Below are 20787 nucleotides of genomic sequence, written 5' to 3'. Positions count from 1 at the left end.
ATGTTTTAAATATGAATCAGCTTCATTCTTCTGTAAAGTCAAATAATGCCCAAGGAATCACAAGCCCAGATACTCACGTCAGTCAAGCCTTTCTGGCATGCTCCAAAAAGTGCATTAGATCCAGTTATTATTGTAGAGCTCTCAGTTTGGGCTGGAACAGAGTATTTGTGATTATGCTACACCACAATGATTTGGCACTTTAGTTGTCCATTTTAGGCCAATACCTTTTCAACATGCTCTCAAGCAGCCATGAGCAGAGACAAAGCAAGGCCTCTCCTGAATCTGCCTTTTGGTTTTGTACAGAAGATTCTGTTGTCTTCTTTCAGTACATGAAACACACCATAACAAAGGTGCATCAATACAAGGTCTAATTTTTAGAATACAGTGGTGATAAAGTACTGAAGCGATACATTGTTCGCATAGGGCATTTTTGAAGTAAACTATTTATGTCTCTCAGAACTGACAGGAAGTTCACAGTGTGGGCATCTTCAACGTTGTCCAGTAGGAGGGGAAAGAGGGCACTTGCTGTGGATCCACTTGCAGGCCATTGTATGATTGTGTTCAATCAGAAAAATGGAAAATAGGTACAAGTTTGGGCAGTCAACATGCTGGCGGTAGTGTCTGACTAGCTCTTAGTGATGTTTTCAGATGATCAACTTGTCCAAATGGAGGAGCACTCCCACTGCAGCTGTAAAACACTGATGCAAAACATGATCCACACATTTAATTTACAAACTTCCTACATGCTGATATATTATCCAGATAATATAAGCCAATACTGAATCCATACAGCATAAGAAAGTCTAAACACTATCAGCAATAAAAATGACAACATTAAGCACCATTAAAAAAAAAAAATAGGAAAAAAAAAGTTTTTTTTATCCCAAAAAACGTTGCACGGACACAACACAACAAATTAAAATGTTTATTCAACAGTAATAAAGACAGACAGAAGTACAGGCTACTTTTTACCTCAGATTCAAATGCAGTCATAATAAAATACGGCTTATTTAGAAAGTCTGCCACAACCTTGACAGTATTGAATGTGACCAGTTTAATGAGAGAGGTCAAAGTCATGACATAAAAAAGACATTAAATAGTGTCATAATAAAGAATACTTCCCCAATATCAACACAGTATTGATATCTTGCAATATAAAAAAATGAATAAAGTTTTTTTGCAAACTGCTTTGTTTCTTAAAGGTAACATTAAAATAATAATAAAAAATGTACAGTTGAAGGTAAACAATCCTATTTTTCCTAATTTCAAACTTTTATTTAAGAAGTGCATCGAACAAAAATAAATCTTCCTCTTTTCTGAAACAAGTCCTGAATTTATAGAAGTATGCATGGTACTCTCAAGAAGTACATTCTCAGATGCGCTGTCCTTCATCCTTCATTCGTTCACATATGCTATGTATATGAAAGAAAACCAGAAGGTGTTCCATCACATTTTCTCTCCCTTTAATGACATAATTTTGTACACCTGAAGAAAATATTCAGTGGCTGTAGATGAGAACCAGACAGTCCATACAGCAAGCAAAGGCAATATTCTCAGCTCAGACTGGAGAATTCGGTCTGAATTGAGTTCTTTCATGGCCGTCCACCGGGGTTCAGCGTGAGATTAGCCATGAGTTCATGAACAGAGGCAAATATGGTGCATTCTCCTAAAAGAGAGGATTTAGACATTATAAATGTATGTCTAATCTTGGTCTAAATGCACCAAAAGGACAATAAAAAGCAAAATAAACATTAAAAGAAACACAATGTATACAGCAGTGTTTCCCAACCCTGGTCCTAGAAACCCCCTGCCCTGCACATGTCAGTGCTTTCCTTGCTTTAACATGCCCACTTCAACTCAGTTAAGGGGTTGTTGAATTGGATGATGTGCGCTGGAAGCAGAACAGACAAAACAGGGGACCTACAAAGCCAGGGTTTGGAAACATTTATAGAAAATAACCAGCTACTTGTGAATACTAAAGCTTTAGTGTTTGTTTACCTGGTCGGGCTGGGTGGTGCTCATTGAACCTCCTGAGGATGGAGCTGACCATGAGGGCTGCGGCACCAGAGGAGCTGTGCTGGCGGGGGATATCAGCCTGCTGCGTCAGCCCTGTGGCCATGTCATACACAATGGGCACAATGATGCTGATGGGCTCCTGAGGCACTGGTAGCCTCTGTGTCAGCTGGAGCTGTGGACCAACAGCTTGGTTACTCAGGAGCTTTAAAGACTGATAGAAATCTGTTCATCTTTTTCTATTTTATGCATAGAAATCATTATATATCTATCAGATATGTACACATAATGTCTTGATCGGGCTTCCAAATAATAAACTGTGACTGTTTATCATTCCTACGCCCCCTTATGCCTTGAAACCCTTCTTACATTTTTTGTTTTACTGCTCACCACACATAGCTCACAAACAAGGAACCCTGCAGAAAGTCTGTGGAAATGCTGTGGATTGTTTTTATTAAAGCTATAACTTCATCATCATATTTTCCACCTTGAAGGTTCGTTCATACCACGACTATACTTACAAAGAAAAGCATCTTGGTCTTGAGCACTACAGCGATGGTTCCTGGAGGGGCAATAGGAGGGGCGCTGGGTGGGATAGTCAGACAGAACTGAACATTCCATTTAAGCTGGGCTGCCTGATCGGGGAACTGCAGATGCACAAGTGAGCAGGGTTAAAGAGAAACCACCATGAGAACACTAAAACTACCCCTCCTCTCCATTCACTCGGTTTCTTACTTACCAACTCAAGCTTCATGATTCGAACACAGTCTCTGAGGATGTTGGTAGGAGCTCCCAGCAGCTTTGTAAAGGCATTTAGAGTGTTGTACTTGAAGGGTGGGCCTGCAACCTGAAACATTAAACATTGTATAATGAAAGCTTCATACCAACCAAATTTGGTTAATTAAATGTCTGCAGTTATCTAGGTTATAACTCCTTAAAACTGCTTCATCTTTATGTACTGTCCTCTGTTGGAAAAAAGGCTGTAAAAGCCAGAGGGAGCTCTTCACTTACCCTGGTTTCAAAAAACTTTTCCAGAACTTGAAGTTCTTCCTGTGACCAGGGTCCAGCGTTCTCTGGGGTGACTTTCAGCTGCAAAGTCTGGTAGCTCTTTGGGTTCAGAGCCACTCTACACTTTAGCACCTCTGTCTTAAACATGATGACTCCTGGCTCATTGGAGTTCACAATGGTGAGCTGTGCAAAGGAAAGAATTAAAGTGGTTAAGTACAGGTACACATGTATGTATAGGTATAAGAACACATGGAGACACTTTAGTCAGGTATAGGTGAGTCAGAGTAAGTTAAATTAATAATAATTTATAGCGCCCTTCTCATACCCAAAGTTGCTTTACAGAGTGAGCATAAGAATGGAAGTGCTGAGAAAAGTGGTATGTTGTAAGCAGAGCTTGGAAGGAGGAAAGTGAGGGACAATTACGGAGAGAGTGTGGTAATGTGTTCCATAGTTTGGGGGCCATGACACTGAAAGATCTGTGCCCAACAATGACCAATCAAAATTTTGGGACAGCTAAATGACCTGTGTCAGATGAGCCAAGTGTTAGTGCAGGGCAGTATGAGTGCAAGAGCTCGGCTAAACAGGTTGGTGCTAGACCATGTAGAGTTTTATATGTTAGCAGGTAGAGCTGGATACGAAGTGGGACAAGTGACCAGAGTAACTGACATAGAATTGGAGTGTTATAAGCTGATTTCTTTTAGAGTGAGAGAATACTCTAGCCACTGGGTTTTGCTCCACCAATGAGAAGGAAGTTGCTGTAGTCTAAGCAGGATGATCTGAAAGCATGGACCAGAGTTTCAGTACATTTCATGGAGAGCAAGAGGCAAAGACGAGCAATATTACGGAGCTAGAAAAAAAGCAGTTTGACCAAAGCCCTAATATAAGGTTAAAAAAAAGGACAGGATCAAAAAGTACACTTAGGTTATGGAATACCATCGAAGGTCTTACAGGTCGCACTGTCGAGGGTAAGTGCAAAGTCAGCGGAATTTGCAATCCCAGACTTAGACTTTCAGTTTTATCAGTGTTTGGTTTCAGAAAGTTACTCTGCATTTATTGTCTGAGGTCTTGAATTAAAGATAAGGGCAGGGGGTGGCAGGTTAGTGGTAGTGTTGGTGCTGACATAGATCTCAATATCATCAGAATAACAGTGAAAAAGAAATTCATGACAGCAGATAATCTGACTGAGGGGTAAAAAATAGATGATGAAGAGTGGAGCCAAGTAGTGCCAAGGACTGATCCCTGGGGGACACCTTGTGTAACAGCACTGATAGCAGAAGTATGCTTACCAAGGGCAACAAAGTGAAGTCTATTAGTGATCTAGGATATGAACAAGGCAAGGGCAGTGTCAGTAATGCCAATAGCTGAAAGGCGGGAGATGCGTCATGGGGAGTATGTCATGATTAACAAATGCAGCACTTAGATCTAAGAGGAGCAGAATACTGATAGCACTGGAATCAGTAGAAAAGAGAAGATCATTAAGAACCTGTAAAGTGCTGTCTCAGTGCTATGCATTGTATAGAAGCCAGATTGGAAAGGTCCAAAAAAGATCACTGTTTATCAAAAAGAGACCCTTTCTAACAGCTTGGCTACAAAGGCAGATTAGAAACTGCGATAGTGTTCAAGGGTGGCTGTATCTAGACTAGGCTTCTTAAGAATAGGAGTAATTGCGGTTTTAAGGATAGTAGGGACATAACCTGAAGCAAGAGATATGTTAATGAGATGACAGATAGAGTCAGAGATAACAGAGACACTTCTTAAGAAGTGGGGTGGGGGCAGGATTAAGCTGACAGGAAGTTGAGGGGAACTGTTGGTAGTTTTTAGTAAATTTTGTCTGTGAAAAATCTATGAAAGAAGTTTATTAACAGCAGAGAAAAGTATTTTTGGGCTTATATCCAGTACCATTAATGACAGATGAAACATACAGTGACTTTACATTTATAAGCATTTAAAGCAGCTCTATGTCTAAGCCTATGATCTGTGTATGTTAATGCATGAACGGTGAGACCAGTTTTCCAATAAAGGCACTCTAAATGCATGTGGTTTTCAAAGTATGGAGTTCAGAGGTAAACCATGGGGAGGAATGACCAGAGAGAACCACTCTAGTCTGCTGAGGAAACAGTGCCATTAAATAGAGACAGAATCTCATCAGCACAAGAGTGTTGAGAAATAGAGCAGAGGGGATAAGACTGAAGAAGAGCAGAAAAGGCGTGAGAATCAACAGCCTTGAAATTACGAAAAGAGACTGAGGATTTAGTACAAGGGCGAGAGAATGAAATGTTAGCTGTAGCTTCAACAAGCTTGTGGTCAGAAACACCAACAAAAGAACCAGAAACAGAGGTGACAAGTAGACCAGTAGAGCAGATTAAATCTAGTGTGTGCTTGTGCGAATGGGTGGGAAAGTCAACACGTATCAAGCTAAAACAGTTAAGGACAAACCAACACTCATTGATAACGAACAGTCAGTGTCAACATGGATATTGAAATCCCCAAGCACAATTATAGCTGGACTCAGAGAGCTGGCTAGAGTGAGTAATTCACTAAACTCTGACAGAAGGTTTTAACAATATTTGGGTGGGTGGTAAATGTACAGAAACAGCCCAGGAACTGAACCAACCAGTTTCAGGGCCATAAATTCAAAAGATGGAACTTTATGAAACTCACAAAAGTTCATTTTAAGTGTACTATTAAAAACAACAGTCAGGCCACCACCTTTTGCCTGACCTAGGCTTAGCTAGCCTTTAGGTAGCATCATACTGAGATGGAGATAATCTCTAGGTTTTTACCATGTCTCAGAAAGAAAAAACATGTTAAAGCTATTCTAGACAATAAGGTCATTTAGTATAGAAGCTTTGTCCATTATGTTAAAAGTTAATAGTTTATGTTAAAAATCACCTGTAAAAAATAATTTCACAAAATACTACCCTCCATTCTTATAGAGAAATGGTGATTCACTGAATAAGTTAATCAAATCAAAACTATACCCTGATAATGATGCTCCTCCTTTATTATGAAAACGAGTGCAGGAGAGCAAATCTTAACTCACATTGGGCTCCAGCTGGATGATTCTCTGCAGATGCCTCCTCATGATGACTGAGCCCAGAAAGCGCTCTAGTGGAGAGCAAAGGTAGCTGCCAGCTATCCCTGGCACCACACACATTGTGGGAGAGGGCAGCAGCAGCACATGCAAGGCATTGTGGGTGAGGATGGTGGGAATGGAGGCAGCCCAAGAACGCTGAGGTAGCTTACGAGGAGGAGGCATACTGGTCGGCATCACTTGGGAACCTAAGCATGTACCCAAAAGGAAAATACTTAAGTCAAGACAATACTGTTTAGTACCACCCTATGAATAAGGTTTTAAACAGCACCCAGAGCAAAGTACCACACAATACCTGTGTAAAAACCCATACACAATGAATAATTAATTAAAAGAATTGACACTGAATAAGCCAGGCTGACTCTAGCTGCACTCAATTTTGTGGTCTACTCACTAGTCCCAGCGCGGGGAGAATGGGAGGCATCCGGAATGGGAGAGTGAAGAGAGGGGTTGCCAGGCGACATGCCATGGATACGAGCCCCAGGGGAGGGGCCTGAAACCTGTGGAGAGCCTGGCCAGGTGCCTGTTCTCTGGCTGGGGGACACCATTGGGTATGGCGAACTGGGATCCAAAGCTCCTATAATACAGAGAGAGAATGCAGCCTGAATGAACCAGCCACTGTATTCTCACCATCACTAGTGCAAAGATTAAACTGACTTACCAGAACAGAGCCCCATTTTCCAGTGTAAAGCACTGGTAAAAAGTACCTGAATGTACAGATATTTTGCAACAAAAATAAAAAAAAGTAAAAGTACTACATAGAAGACTTACTGTCTGAATTGCAAAATCTAATTGCAGTGTGAATGAGAGCAGTACAGTTTTCAACAATACACTTTTTTCAGAGAACAGCACAAATCACTTGTTGATCACTTGTCACAAATCATCAGTTGAATGTGTACCAAAATGCATTGCAAGTCTTGTTACTAAGCATTTGAAAGACTGTTTTTGTTGAAAAACTGTTTTTGTTGAACTGCTATTCTGACATCATGTAAAAACCAAGTCAGTGTCTGGATCTTTTGCATTTCAGTCAAATGGCCTTTCCCTTCAAAATAGGCAGTTCTTGGCCACATTGAGCAGCAAAACCAAAATCACTTTGCGGTGGAACACGACTGTAAAATCGGCAGCTCTGTAGAATTAAAGTCAAAGATCCTAATTTATTATTGTATGCTGCTCACCGTGTAGCAAAAACACTGAATAGTAAAATGTAACAATTTACTGCAGTCATGGACCAAGAAATATTCGCTTGGATGTGGGGTCAGTGCAGCTCCTTATTTAGCAAGTGTCACTCTAAGGCTTTCATTGTGAACAATGTATGTTATTTGATCATGCAGATTTCATAGTTTTTTTTCATACCTCTTTTATCATTATCCCCCCCTATCAAAAACAAAGCTATGCTCACATCGACAACTACAAATGAAAAATCAACTTCAGCATTATAAATGCACTTGATGTCGGTATGTTTATGCAACAGGTGACTGCTAATGGAAGCAATGGGTCCAAAATCATTTACTGATCCATCAGTGTTTTTTTTTTTCACCACCATTATTAAACTAAATAGCTTCCCCAGTAAGACACAACACTAACTTGGGTACTAGGAATCAATTTTGATTAAGTTATAACAAATTCACTGCAGTGCAGCAGAAAAAAAAAAAATCATGGTTCATGGTTTGCAGTCTTATTCTTTTACACATCAGGCATATCCTCAGCAAATGACCCAGCACCAAATTTTGCAAATGTATGCATTTTTCTCGTTATTATGTCCCAGAACATACCAAGTTGTTTGTCTATTTTTGATTAAACAATTTTTTTCTGAGATTTAAACATGCAATAGAAACTCATTCAAGTAACACAAAACAGCAGAATTCACTGATCACACTTTCATTAACAGTTGGTTCATAAAGTGCTTCTGGCCTCCTTATATTAACGTGCATGCATATGGTCAGTCAGGACTCATTCACAGCATTAGAAGAAATAAGAAACTAGTACTGAAAACCATCACCAAGTGCCCATTCAACCTAGAAACTACATCTAATCTCTCAGTGCAGTGATGTTAGTAACAAGTGATTTCCTACATCATCTTTGCCCCCAGAGCTGTCCCTATAAGAAAGAATCCCAAGAGCGGTCTCAATCAGCCTGCCCAGTGCTTCTCTGCGGCAGAGAATATAATTAAGGGTGTTGTGGCCACCACCAAACTCTGGATCCTGCCTCCTCGGGCACTTACCATGCGGGCTGGCAAAGTTGGAGGTCTGGCCCATAGAAATACCCAGAGAGGAGGGAGACGGAGTGGGGCCGAAGGGCGAGGGGGCCCGTAGAGCTCCACTAGGGGAACTGGCTGCATGGATGTTCCCTGCACACAATCAACTGATCAGTGGCCTCATTGGACAGCTGCTGACAAGACTGCGTCTCTCCCTCTCTCACACTTGCACACAAGCGCACTAAAGCCGAAGCACAACAGCAGCTGCAGGGCCCAGGGCTGAGATGAGTATTCAGGCACAAGATTTTAAGCATGCTTCATGTGCAGGTCAAAGTGACGACATGAACACATGGATACCAACAAACGCATGCAGGTTCGCACAGAGACAGGCTAGCTGACTGGACGGCGCTTTCAATGGGAGGGAAGATGACCAGAGGAATCCTCTGCTGCGTTCTTCTTATGTCCTATCACCACAGTGGACTGCCAAGCGAGTATGGTATGGAGAGAGCGGAGGCCAGTTTTTACTTAAGAACCACAAAAGACACCACACACACTCATTACCTGGTGACTGTGTTGGCATCATGGAGGGCGATGGGGCAACATTGCCATGGTAGGGAGTAGGTGGAGATGTGAGAGGCGGGTAGACTCCTTGGCCTCTGATTGTCGGCTGGGCCGGAATGTGAGGCATTAGTGTGTCCATGACATCCACACCCACTGGTGAGGGAGGGTTGTCATCCTCGTTGACTGAACGCCGCCGCGCATCCTGGTTGCTGTCCACAAACATGTTCAAGAAAGTCTGCAGGGAACAGCAAGAAATTAAAGAATTAAGTCATTGTGACTGCATTTATTACACAGCATCACTAACTGAGAAAAAATAATTTAAATAATCTGAATGAGATCAAGCTTTATGACTGACACCAAGGATAGCATCGAGAAGGACAGAGATAGCCAGGGAGACTCAAAATCCAGACCACAATAACACACTCAAAGAGAGGCACAAGAATGCATTGAGGGCATACATTCTATCTAATGTTACTAATTATGACAAGAGGAGCCTTTTCACCTTCAGCCCGGGAGCTGGATAGAAGCCCTCTACAATCTTGGTGTTATCAAAAAGGCTGTAAGCACCATCACGGATGGCCACTACTCCTCGGCTGCGGCAGTAGATGTCAATGCAGTACATATTTCGGAAGGCAAGGCGGATGTGGGTGGGCGACTGAGGCAGAATGGAGAAGCACTGGTAGGCTGTGTTGGTCCTCTGGGTCAGACCGAGCATGGGTACTGTGGGCAGCTTGTTGATGGCATTTAAAGGGGCCTGTGTGTCTGACAGCACCTGGGGAACAAGAAAAAACATTTGGAGTTAATACCACATGGAAGAATTTAAACACTGCCAGTGATTAAGTAGTCAATGTAGCCAAGAACTGTCAGTGGTGCTACAGAGCATTGTTCTCAACCTCTGTCCTGGAGACCCCCTGACCCACACATTTTGGTGTTTTCTCTGCTCTATTACACCCACTTCACCTTAGGAAGGACCTGTTAACCAGCTGATTAGTTAAATGGTGTGTTGGAGCAGAAAAAAACTAAAACGTGCAACAGACGGGGTCTCCAGTACTAAGAACCACTGCTGTTAATTACATATACTTCACTGAGAGGTGTTATCAACACTGCAGCACATACAGATAAAAACTACAGAAACTCTCAGAGTGCAGGAAATGAGTCTCAAAGGGGTAGAAACAATAAAAAAAAGCAAAGTACAGACCTGTAGCAGCTGCACTACATTGGGGGTCTTGTTGAACATCTCCTGGAGCTGATGGAGAATGATGTTATGGCAGTTGCTGCAGCCTGAGTTAGGCCCAACTGTGCCCAGAGCGAGGTGGAAGCGCTGGGTCACAGAGTTCCACTGGATTGTCACCTTTAGAAGTAATGCCATTTAAAGTAACATAGATCATTCAATTGTGCAGCAAATAGGCAAGTAACCAGTACTCAGATCTGTACTTACTGAGCTGCCTTTGGTGTTGCCATAACACAGAACCAGTTTCCGGTAGTTATACAACCGTATTTCAGAAAACAAGCTCAAATAAGAGGGCATTTCTGCAGGGATAAATAGAAGATAGACTTTGGTTACTGGAGTGCCATTTACCACAAATACTCAGCTCACAGTCTATTCACAGTCACTGTCACTGTAATCCAGACTGCATGCTAACGTTTATCTTTAACATGGAAGTAAAGGAATACTGTACGATGGGTGAATGTGGTCAAAGTGAGATACTCACCAGGCAGAGCACGAGAGAACTCTAGCACACACTCATACAACTGGCTGATGCTGTTCCAGTCATTCAGGAACATCTCCACCACCTTTCGTCCTCCCACTGGCTCTGACAGTGGGTTTTCGTACGTCAGGTAGACATGCCGTGTGGAGGCTGCATAAACACACAAAGCCATACTCATAATTGACAGTCCATTTTCATGTCTAGCTCCATTACTTTTTGCCTGACACATGATCAATGGGGCATGAATCATCATTAAACTCAATTAAGAGCTGCTGCGCTAAAGGCCAAAGCAGACGAGGTTACTCTCACCTTGCTCTTTACTTGAGGTGCTGTTAAGTGGACAGCTGGCAAAGACCAGCTCTGCCACCCAGGTGCGATTATTGCGGCCCTGGAGTCTGAAGGTGCAGTCCAGCAGAGAGCGATCCAGAGCCTTCCTTGTCTCCTCACCGACACCTTTAGAAGGTGGTACCCTGGAAGGAGGCTTGATTAATCAACTGAACAAAGAAAGTTTGCACAGTATCTATAAAGGTAAAGTGACAGACTTACCTGAGAAGACGAATAGCATGGCTACAGCCATCTCCTTCAACCTGGACCCCTTGGTGAGGGATCTCCATATTGGACAGCTGAGAGAAAGGTAAAATAAATAATTAAAATTATTAAATTGTGCTTTTATGTCTATTACACATGATGATCACTTCATTCAACAACACATAAGTATGTCTATACCTCGCAACGCAGGCCAATAAGAGGCATATTGGTGTCACACATGGCTACCAGGTGGGCCAGCTCCTTATTGAAGGCGCACATCTCTCCAGAGCGCTTGGGTTTTTTAGGCTCAGTAGCACCCTGCTCTCCTGATAGCTACAAAAGAATGATCCACACAGAAATGAAGTACAGGGAATCTGTTGGATTATTTTCAAATACAAGTTCACCTGAAATGTTCTTAGTACTTCCAAAGTGCAGAACAATTTATTTGTAATCAAGAACAAAGTGCTATCTACCTTCCTCTTGGTTCCAGGCCGGACCATTCTACCAGATGAGAGATCCTGTACCAGCTCCTCCAGATTGGGCTTGAACTGCTGTAGTAGCTGAGCACAGGGCAGTCCATCTTCCCCCTCCAGTTGGCTCACCGATAGGAAATAATATTTATACTGCAGCTCTGTGGGGCTGTTAGCCGCATCAAACATTTCAACCACCTGGCAAGTGAAAACAAGTACAGCTTCAAACCACTGAGGCAAAACAAAACAATGACTAACTACTGCCTTTAAAACATAATTCTCCATTGATAATGAAAGCTCTTACAATGTAGTACTGCGGGAGACGAGTGAGTTTGATGAAGAGGCGGTGTTTTGATAGGTTGCCCACAGGATGAGAAGTGGAGTTGGACAAGTGCAGAGTATCTGTACACAGTGTGGGTAGATGCTTCACTGACTGCCTACATCTCTGCTCACCCAACCAGAACCTATTCAAACACAGAGAGAGCATTTACCATTAAACAGCAACTATTGCTTTAAAGCATCTTCTGTACAGTAATAATCCAGTCTGGCACAACAACGTAAGTAGCTGCTTACTTCAGTTGCTGCAACCACGTGATGATGCGCTTCATGTCATCATTGATCGTTTTCTCAATGTCATCCAGCATGGACTGATCTAGAAAAGAGAAGAACATTTGTAGTTTGGGGTTTGGGCTAGGCAATAGAACAACAATATATTATCATAAAGATATTATTACCTTTAGTATTTTAAGTACATCACAATCTAAACCTACATACCACGCCTGATCTTAGACTTGGCGTTCTGACAGCATTTTACAGCTACAGGAGCTAAAAGCAAAACTGAATATCTGAAACCAAAAGCGATTCAACTTTACTAGTACAACTGAAATATAGCATAAGATTAAATACAATTTATAAAGCTGTAATTGTTATCAGTATTTTCGTGATACACTGTCAGATAAAAGGTGATTGCACAGGTACAGATCTTTAACTGTGTACATTGCATTCACTTTCCCAGAGCAAAGATACATATTTGTACCACTCTGTAACCAATTTAACTTTTTAAATTAATATATACAATAACACAGAATAAAAAGCTCTGGGAGGTATGGTATGGGTCAATTTTATACCCTAATTAAAGGTACTGAAGAACTGTGCTTAAAAGGCGCCACCACAGAGACAGAATTTGTATACTGAAAGATAAAGTTTTCTTTCGGGAATGTACATGCAAATTAAACTCGTAAAAATAAATATATAAAACTAGATAAATATAAAAATAAATAAAAACCAGGTCTATAGCTGCTTATGGAACACATATCCACCAAATTAAATTGTGTTGAGAAATATTTTTTGGCTCTCAATGTATGTTATATATATTTACAGGAGACATTCCACTTTAACATCCACTTGCTTTAATGATCTTACCAATTCCATATAGCATTGGCTGAAGCATTCCCGAGTGCAAGTCAACGAATATGTGAAGACACTCAGACCGTCCGCAAGGCTCCAGGATAGGAATGACCAGAGTTGGAAGAGCGGTCTCTATGAACGCTGTAAAGGAAACACAAAGACTGGTTTTGCATCCATAACTGTTGTTCCTAACAGCCATGGAAAGGGTTACTGTGGCATGAAAGTCTCTTACAGTTATCACTGGGGTTGCTGCTCTTCAGTATGGCTTTGAGTTCCTGCAGCTTCTGATGGGAGCGGGCATGAACGCTGTCAATCAAAAGCTTTTCCACTGAGAGATGGTCAATCTGCAATGAAGATCAAAACAAAGATTCCTGCAAAAACACCCAAACTTAAAAGTATTGGATTCTGATGCTGCTGTTCAGAAAGTTTTTTAAATCACTTGCTGTTTCAGGCAACTGCACTGAAAGAAGCAAATGCAAAGGACACCACTGGCAGAAAATACACTACACTGTGATACACTATATGGCCAAAAGTATCCAGACATCCTTTCTAAGTCAGCTACCTTAAGATGCACCCAGGCATTCAACTGCGCACATACACAGCTTGTATAATCTCCACAGAAAAGCATGGGACACTCTGGAGCAGTCACACAAGGTTACCATGTCCAATGCCAAGCATCAGCTAGAGGGGTACCGCAGCATTAGGCTGTGGAGTAGTAGTACCGCATTCTCTAGAATTCTTAACTACCATTTAATATCTTTGGGATGAGTTGGAGTGGTGTTTGCAATCCAGAACTAACTGTCCAACATCAGTACCTGATCTCACTAATGCTCTTATGGCTAACTGCAATAAAAACCTCACAGCAATATCCCAATAACCAATGTAAAGCTTTCTCAGAAGAGCAAAGGCTGTTCCTGCAGCAAATGGGGGATAAACCCATCAAAATCCTTTATCTGAGAAAAATATTTGATGAGCAGATGTCTACAACCTTTGGACATACAGCATACACTGTACTCTAAGCTCCCACCTTCATGGCTCTTTCCATTAGTTTGGAATCGCAGGCTGGCAGTGGAGGCTCATGGGAAATCTGTAATGGCTTGGATCCATCTGTCTCATCGATCTTGATGCTGACTTTATGTACCGACGCTGTGCCTGTCTTACGACCCAGCACCTGTTGGCTGGAGAAGGCAAGGACTGTAAGAGACTACACTGTTTAATTTAATATAAAACGAAAATCATAATGCATCTTCCTTCTGTACTGTGATGTATTTCCAAGTGAAACATGATACCAGAAAAGATCTCTGAACTAACTGAGTGCTTTCCTTCAGTGATGAGTGGGGTGGAGGGAGATGAAATGATATTATTGATTATATTATTTCCCCCCACTCACTGGTGCGCAGTAATTTAGACAAAATCGGTTTTATAGATGGGCAAAAATCATTACATTTCGAGGGAAGATTTAAGAACAAAAAGATCTTTTTTCCCTTTTAAAGTGATATGGTACAATGAATCATGCTTAATATGACCTGGGATACAAACTAACAAAGTATGATCAGGCATATTTCAGGTTGACTAAAAATAAAGGTGCCAAAAGTGTTCTTTCAAGCAATGCCACAGAAGAACCACTTTTGCATCCCTAAAGAATTTTTAATGAACCGTTTTAAAGTTTTCATAGTGTACAAAGTTATTGAGATGGTGTTACAGATAGGAGAGCCATTGGAAGTGCTGGAAAAAAAGCAGTGCCAGTGGCTCTTACTTCCAAACAGCCAGGGTGAGGCACTTAGCTGGAAGGTAGCGCTCCACCTGCACCAGGTCACCCCAGCGCTCTCTGATCAGCATCAGTGTCTGAGAGTGCAGCACCTCCAGCTGCAGGGACAGGCAAAAGGAATCTGAGAGTGTCAGTTAAGGATTACACAGAGACTGACATGGGTAATTTATATCACCGAAAAACAAGCCCAAAACTATTAACAACTAAGCATTATGTACTGCTACTTGGAAAGGAGCTTGGCACTAGTTTCAGTCAGAAAAACAAGAACGATTCAATATACAGGGTTACAAAATTACAGAAATTGATGTTGCCCTGATTTCTCTTCCTTAGATTTGGGTTACAGGAATTCTGAGGGAGACCATAACGGCTGGATTTCACATATGCAAAGGCATATTTTAACACTGAAAATCTCAATAAAATGTTGTCTCCATAGACACAGAGTGAATGAGGTGTTAAAAAAAACAGTCAACAACAGGGCTTACTGGAATGCAACTAATGCCTGTACATTGTGCACAGCTACAGACTGCCAATGCACCTTCTGCAGCAGCTTCAGCCTGACCTGGCTTTCGGCCTACAGTGATTATGCACATGGTTGGAAATCACATTGCACAAACAACATAGTAATCATTTGGGAAACGTTAAAATGTTAAATATGATTTCTATAGATATGTGCACTGTTTGCAGTTTATGGTGATACCATTTTATCAGTTACCAACAGCTATGTTCAAACAGCAAATAGATTATGTAGTAAAAAGGACGAATGATAGGCCTAAGACTGCTGTCATTCCTTTAAGACACTGTGTGTTAAGTGTGGAAAAGTAGGTAAGTGCGAGATGGTTGGGAGTGCACTATAACGTAAAAGGCTGCGTAGGATACGTAGGCAGTTGTACATGTCCTGGAGAGGCTTTTCATCTGCAAACAGACGGGACTGTACCAGTTCGTGGATGTAATTCACTTGCATGCTGTGCACCAATGCTCGACCATCTGTAAAGGAAATGGCAGAACATATCAAGCTGAGCACTTTAAAAAGCAAACAATATGCAGCCAACTCACACCAAGAAACCCACAGAGTGTACATATACACACCCCCTGTCTCTTTGTCCTCAACCAGAATCTCCAGCTTCAGCAACCTCCAGGGAATGTCTGGGTCATCCCCCATCACTGTTAACGTGGCTTCAAATTCACCGTCCACCCGGAACTTCACCCGCCCATTGGCTTAATATGCGTAAGAAACAAGGGCACAAGCTCAATAAAGGTTTTGTCTCACACTCAACGCATGGTAGCCTTTGATACTTCCAAAAAGAGTCTGACTTGGCCAGCAAGACAATGTGAGACCAAATACCTACCCACAGTCAGATTAGCCAGCTGAGGGGGCAGGTCTGTGGTGACAAGCCGATGCCGAAGAATCTGATTCAACTGGTTTAGTGTAGTCTGCTTCTCTGCTTTGGTGATAGGGTCTGGAGGAATTATTTTGTCCTGAGATGAAACACACCAAACTTTAGACTGTATTATAACTTTAAAAGGTCCAAAAAATTAAATAAATTAATTAAAAATAACAGCAAGTACTAACAGAACAAAACATTTACACCCTTAGCTGTTAGGGCTGGGCAACGCTGCAAATATTTACTGTATGTGCCATTATTCTATTAAAAGTTTCAAAAGTAGACAACACTGAACAGGGCAGTGATCTTAATGCGCATTTATGCAGGTAGCTGAGTGAAGACCATGGCAATCACTCGATCCTTAAGCTTGTGCTGATTGGCGATAGCATCGCCAATCACCTATAGTTTCCATCTACCATCACTGCCAATCAAGTTAGATCTTTTACATGTCCTAATTCACGCCGTCCGCCGCTTTAAGATGGATAATAGAAATTATTTTTGTCTTACTATCAGTTTTTTTTAACAGGTTTTCTTATAACGTACAACATTTGTTCACGTACTGAATCAGCCCTGATATGTTGTGTGGCACTAGAACATATAGCTGTAGCAACATGAGATAGATTGTTTTTCCCCCTATCTGTTGTCATGTTCAATTATCTGATAAACCTGTGCAGAAGCCTTTCCGTGTGTGAAACATGGACTGGGGATTTAAAAAATGTTTACACTGAGATTACATGAGCTAACAAAAACAAAAAAGACAAAGCAAAACAGCACACTGCTGTCTATCTAGAAGGCATGTTTATTTTCTCTAAGTTTAAGCAGGCATTGGAGGTAATGTGGTATTATCACATAACCAGCTATGCTTAATAAGGTTACTAGGGAAAGGTGCTGAAAGAGGACCCTAAGTTTGTCAGAATAAGGAGCAGCCTGCAGTCTGCATTTTCAGCTCCTTTTATTCTGTACACACTGAACACGCGTTCAGGTGGTGTACTGCTGACGCAGGAAACAGACCTGCCCACCACCCTGCCTCCTCAACAATATCTGTCTAGATATTTTCAGAGAGAATGAATAAATATTCAGACTTTTTTTTAAAGACTAAAATATATTGAACTTAAAAAATATTAAACTTAACATTTTACATTTTTTCCCATATCGCCCAGCCCTATTTGCTGCTTACAAGTAACCCATGATTCCTGGCAATACATTGGCTAGTTTCTCTTATTAAAAACAACCCATATAAAACTAATCTGCCATGGCACAGCAGCTCGGGTTCCAGATTTGAGCCATCAGTCATGATTCACCACCTACCCGGATGCATGTGGGAAGACGTGGGTAAGACCCTGTTGTCAGAACATCGATGGCAAAGGGGATGGCGAAGCTGGGCAGGCGGGCATGAACCAAGGCATCCCGGGCCAGTGATGCCAGTCGGTCTGCTGTGTCAACAAACAAGAAAGCCTGCTGGTCCAGAAATGCGGAAATCATCTGCAAGCAGAAAGAAAAGTGAGGATCCAGTAAATAACCTATTGAACAACAGAAATTACTTGCAGATTATGCAGTACAGTCTTACTACACCATTGAGCTCTACCTTGAGCTCTGATTAAGGAACAGAAATTTTCTGAATAAAACATACCGCACACTTCTCCACTTTTCCAGCATTGCTTGCCCATTTTACAAGAGCAAGCAGTCGCACAAAGAGCTGCCGTGTCCGACTGGCAAACTGGACTATTTCAATTTTCCTGTTAGAAGCAAGAGGAAACAACACATCAACGTAACTATTATTTGCATTTTCACGATCCTGCATTCTCATTCACAAACCACATGAAAACAGAATTAATGTAGTTCAAGCAAGCCCTTAAAATAGTTAGATCCACAATCCTGTGCTACTGGAATGCATCCCATGACACAAGTGCACACCTAGAGTTCTTTTAAATGCCCTATTGGCTGCTACTCACCTTTCCATGTCTGTTTTCCGTGGAAGTCTGTGAAAAGAACAAGAGTTGATATATTTGAAACACATTACCTACCACGCACAAATCACACATCAAGGCATCATATATTATCCTTCCACAACATTACAAGCTCTAAATCATAACTGAATCTAAAAATCAGTGAATCAACGAATAGGGATCTTTTTTATTGCAGTTTGCAGAGCCTGAAATGACATTAACTTTACACGAACAACAGAGCATGATTATTGCAGTGTAATTGTAATGCTGAACACAATTTTAAATACAGGCAACTTTAACACCCAGGATATACATTCTCCCTCGCTGTGTTAGGTGCTGGCAAATTATGACACTGATGGTAACAGTAGCTTGTTTAAATGTGAGTCAGCAACGCCACAAGGCTCAAAATCACACCTAGCCAAGCTGCACCTCACTAAACATGAAATAATGACCTCAAACGGGGCACTATGAGTTAAATAGGAGCGTAACGTTACTTGTAATTGAGCATTACCTCTACTTTCGCTACTGACAGGCTATAGCTAAGCTAGCTAGCTAGCTACTTAGCCCAAAGTATATCTACAATGTTTAATTATATGCATGATAAGAAACTGTATATATTTATGAATAGGGGATCTAGGAAATCTACAGGGCCTCAACAACGTTAACTTACTTAGCTAACGGTTAACCTGGCTAGCTAGATAGGCAGTATGAACGGAGATCAGTTAGCTAGCATTAAAGCTAGCCCGTTACGTCTATTCATTGAAGAAGAGCGAGTAAGTTAGCTTGGCTAGCACGTAAACAACTCACAGTTCCGCCAGCAGCGTTATTTCATGGTAGGTCCGCTGGAGCAGGAACTCTATTAAAACACTCAGCCGGACCCCTTGAGTGGCCGGGGCGGCAGGAGGAGGCTGCGGCGCTGAAGTCTGAGCCCCGACGGGCACCAGCTGGCCATCTGAGCCGATCTGCACCGGAGCCATTTTCACCAACCGAGCGGCGCAGAGCCGAGCAGAGCTGAACCGAGCCGAGCAGCTCCTCCTCTAAAGGCGCTTTTCAGAACAAGAAAGGATGAGTTCGGGTGTTTCTGGCTCTAAAATACTTTCACCCCATGGAAAGCTGCTCTAAATCTGCTGCGGAATTAGCTGTGAAAAACGTCCACTGCTGCTGACCGCCATCACCACCGAACAGTGTGTGAAACCGAGTACAGCAAGACTTTCCCCATCCGTCTTTCGTATTTCAAAATAAAAGCTCTGAGGCTACGGCGGCGTTTTGCGGATTTAATGAGTCTCAAAGCGCAGGTCGATAAGAACATAATAACGTAACTTAACAGCACGTAAAGTCTAAAGCAACATATATGTGTGTATATGTGTTTTATATTTTAAATACATAAATCACAATCTAGACGAAAATGTAATTTAGAAACCTTTATTTTGCAAAACCAATGGTCTATTACCTTAGACATCTGAGATTTTTAACATACAAATAAGGCAAAGTATATAAATTAAGTTTGAGATACTCAAAATCAAACTAATGACCTGAATTTTGTTGAATAATGAACATAAAGGTATAATACAAAATGAAACAATGAATAAATAATATGTAATAAACATATGGGGGACAAATCAAATGATTATTTATTGAAAACCAGTTAAACAATTTCCCCTCAGTTAATCTTTGAGAAAGAAAGTTTTTATAAGAGTTAATAATTGGTTAACTAGCATTCTTCGGGGTTTTAACAAACTGGTGCATAATGTCACCACACTTCAGTAACACAAATTAAATTTGACATATGGGTTTTATCAGTGTTTCTCCCGATCATCATCGTGTTTGAATATGACAGATTCTCAGAAAAGCGCTTTTAACTAGATTGCATGAAACATAAATACGCTATCACATATTCTTCACCTTCAAGCTAAAAGATTTAAAGAGTTTGTTTATTTGTTTGTTTTAAAGCATTAATGGTTAATATTCATTAAAGAATTTGTTTTCTTTCAATTTGTTTGTCCTCCCAACCTTTCACACCATGGTACATACCATTTAAAGCCTTGTTGGGTGATGTTCAAAGGCACTGACTCAAAATATCAAAAAGTCAAAAAGGCTAATGGATCTTGTCCAATAATAGAACAAGAATAGAAGAATAGAAGTAGAATAGAAGTCATTTTCTGTTTCTTTATTTAGAATAGCACAACATCTTTGCAAGTGATTTTTTTATTATTTGTTATTCTATGCGTCAAATGTGTCTGTGTAGTAGTAAAATAATTATATAACTTGTATCAATAGCAAAACCCTGTTTTAAAAGGTTCTTTTATTTAATCATGCAAATAACCATTTAAGCATTCAGTGTCAACTTTGAGTTGTCATGGTTGTATGGTTTTATAATAACAACTTTCTTCACTAAAGAATCCTATTAGATTATTTTTAGAATTATAGCTTGGTTTTGTATTTAATTTTATTTTGATATTTGAATGAAACATTTTCAAGTAGCCAGTGGTGCTGGGTGATATATTGGCTATGTCGGTATAATATTAACATTTAATGTTAGAACTTAATTAATATACGAGATATTGAATTTTACCAATACCGTGTAACGGCAGTGTGATCGTGTGTGATCTGTGCTTTTGGTTTTGGTTTATATGGTTCTCTGGTGAAGTCCGGTGATTTCTGAACGATGGAGACTCAGTGCGCATGCCCAGTGGATCACCCTCCGACT

General features: G+C 41.0%; 1 protein-coding gene across 2 annotated transcripts; it reads right to left on the bottom strand.

Moving 5' to 3' along the window:
* Positions 1-911: 911 nt before the first annotated feature.
* Positions 912-19273, bottom strand: med14 (mediator complex subunit 14). 2 transcript variants are annotated; one of them, XM_036586734.1, is made up of 30 exons: positions 18888-19273; positions 18087-18113; positions 17765-17870; positions 17443-17616; positions 16099-16228; positions 15839-15967; positions 15629-15736; positions 14741-14873; positions 14012-14162; positions 13217-13328; positions 13000-13125; positions 12151-12229; positions 11882-12041; positions 11581-11775; positions 11306-11440; positions 11126-11202; positions 10889-11049; positions 10583-10729; positions 10309-10400; positions 10069-10221; positions 9373-9642; positions 8871-9105; positions 8337-8462; positions 6510-6692; positions 6065-6303; positions 3025-3204; positions 2753-2860; positions 2535-2660; positions 1999-2188; positions 912-1666 (listed from the first exon to the last, which is right to left on the bottom strand). In XM_036586734.1, the coding sequence occupies exons 1-30, from the start codon at positions 19055-19057 to the stop codon at positions 1593-1595; spliced, it is 4296 nt and encodes a 1431-aa protein (XP_036442627.1). In that variant the 5' UTR covers positions 19058-19273; the 3' UTR covers positions 912-1592. The 2 variants fall into 2 exon arrangements, with proteins under 2 accessions (XP_036442627.1, XP_036442711.1); XM_036586818.1 differs by lacking the exon at positions 8337-8462.
* Positions 19274-20787: the final 1514 nt, after the last annotated feature.

The sequence above is a fragment of the Colossoma macropomum genome, unplaced genomic scaffold (assembly GCF_904425465.1).
Source record: "Colossoma macropomum unplaced genomic scaffold, Colossoma_macropomum, whole genome shotgun sequence".
Taxonomy (NCBI): Eukaryota; Metazoa; Chordata; class Actinopteri; order Characiformes; family Serrasalmidae; genus Colossoma; species Colossoma macropomum.
Note: the sequence above shows the minus strand (reverse complement) of the source record. Positions and strands in the feature narration are given on the sequence as shown.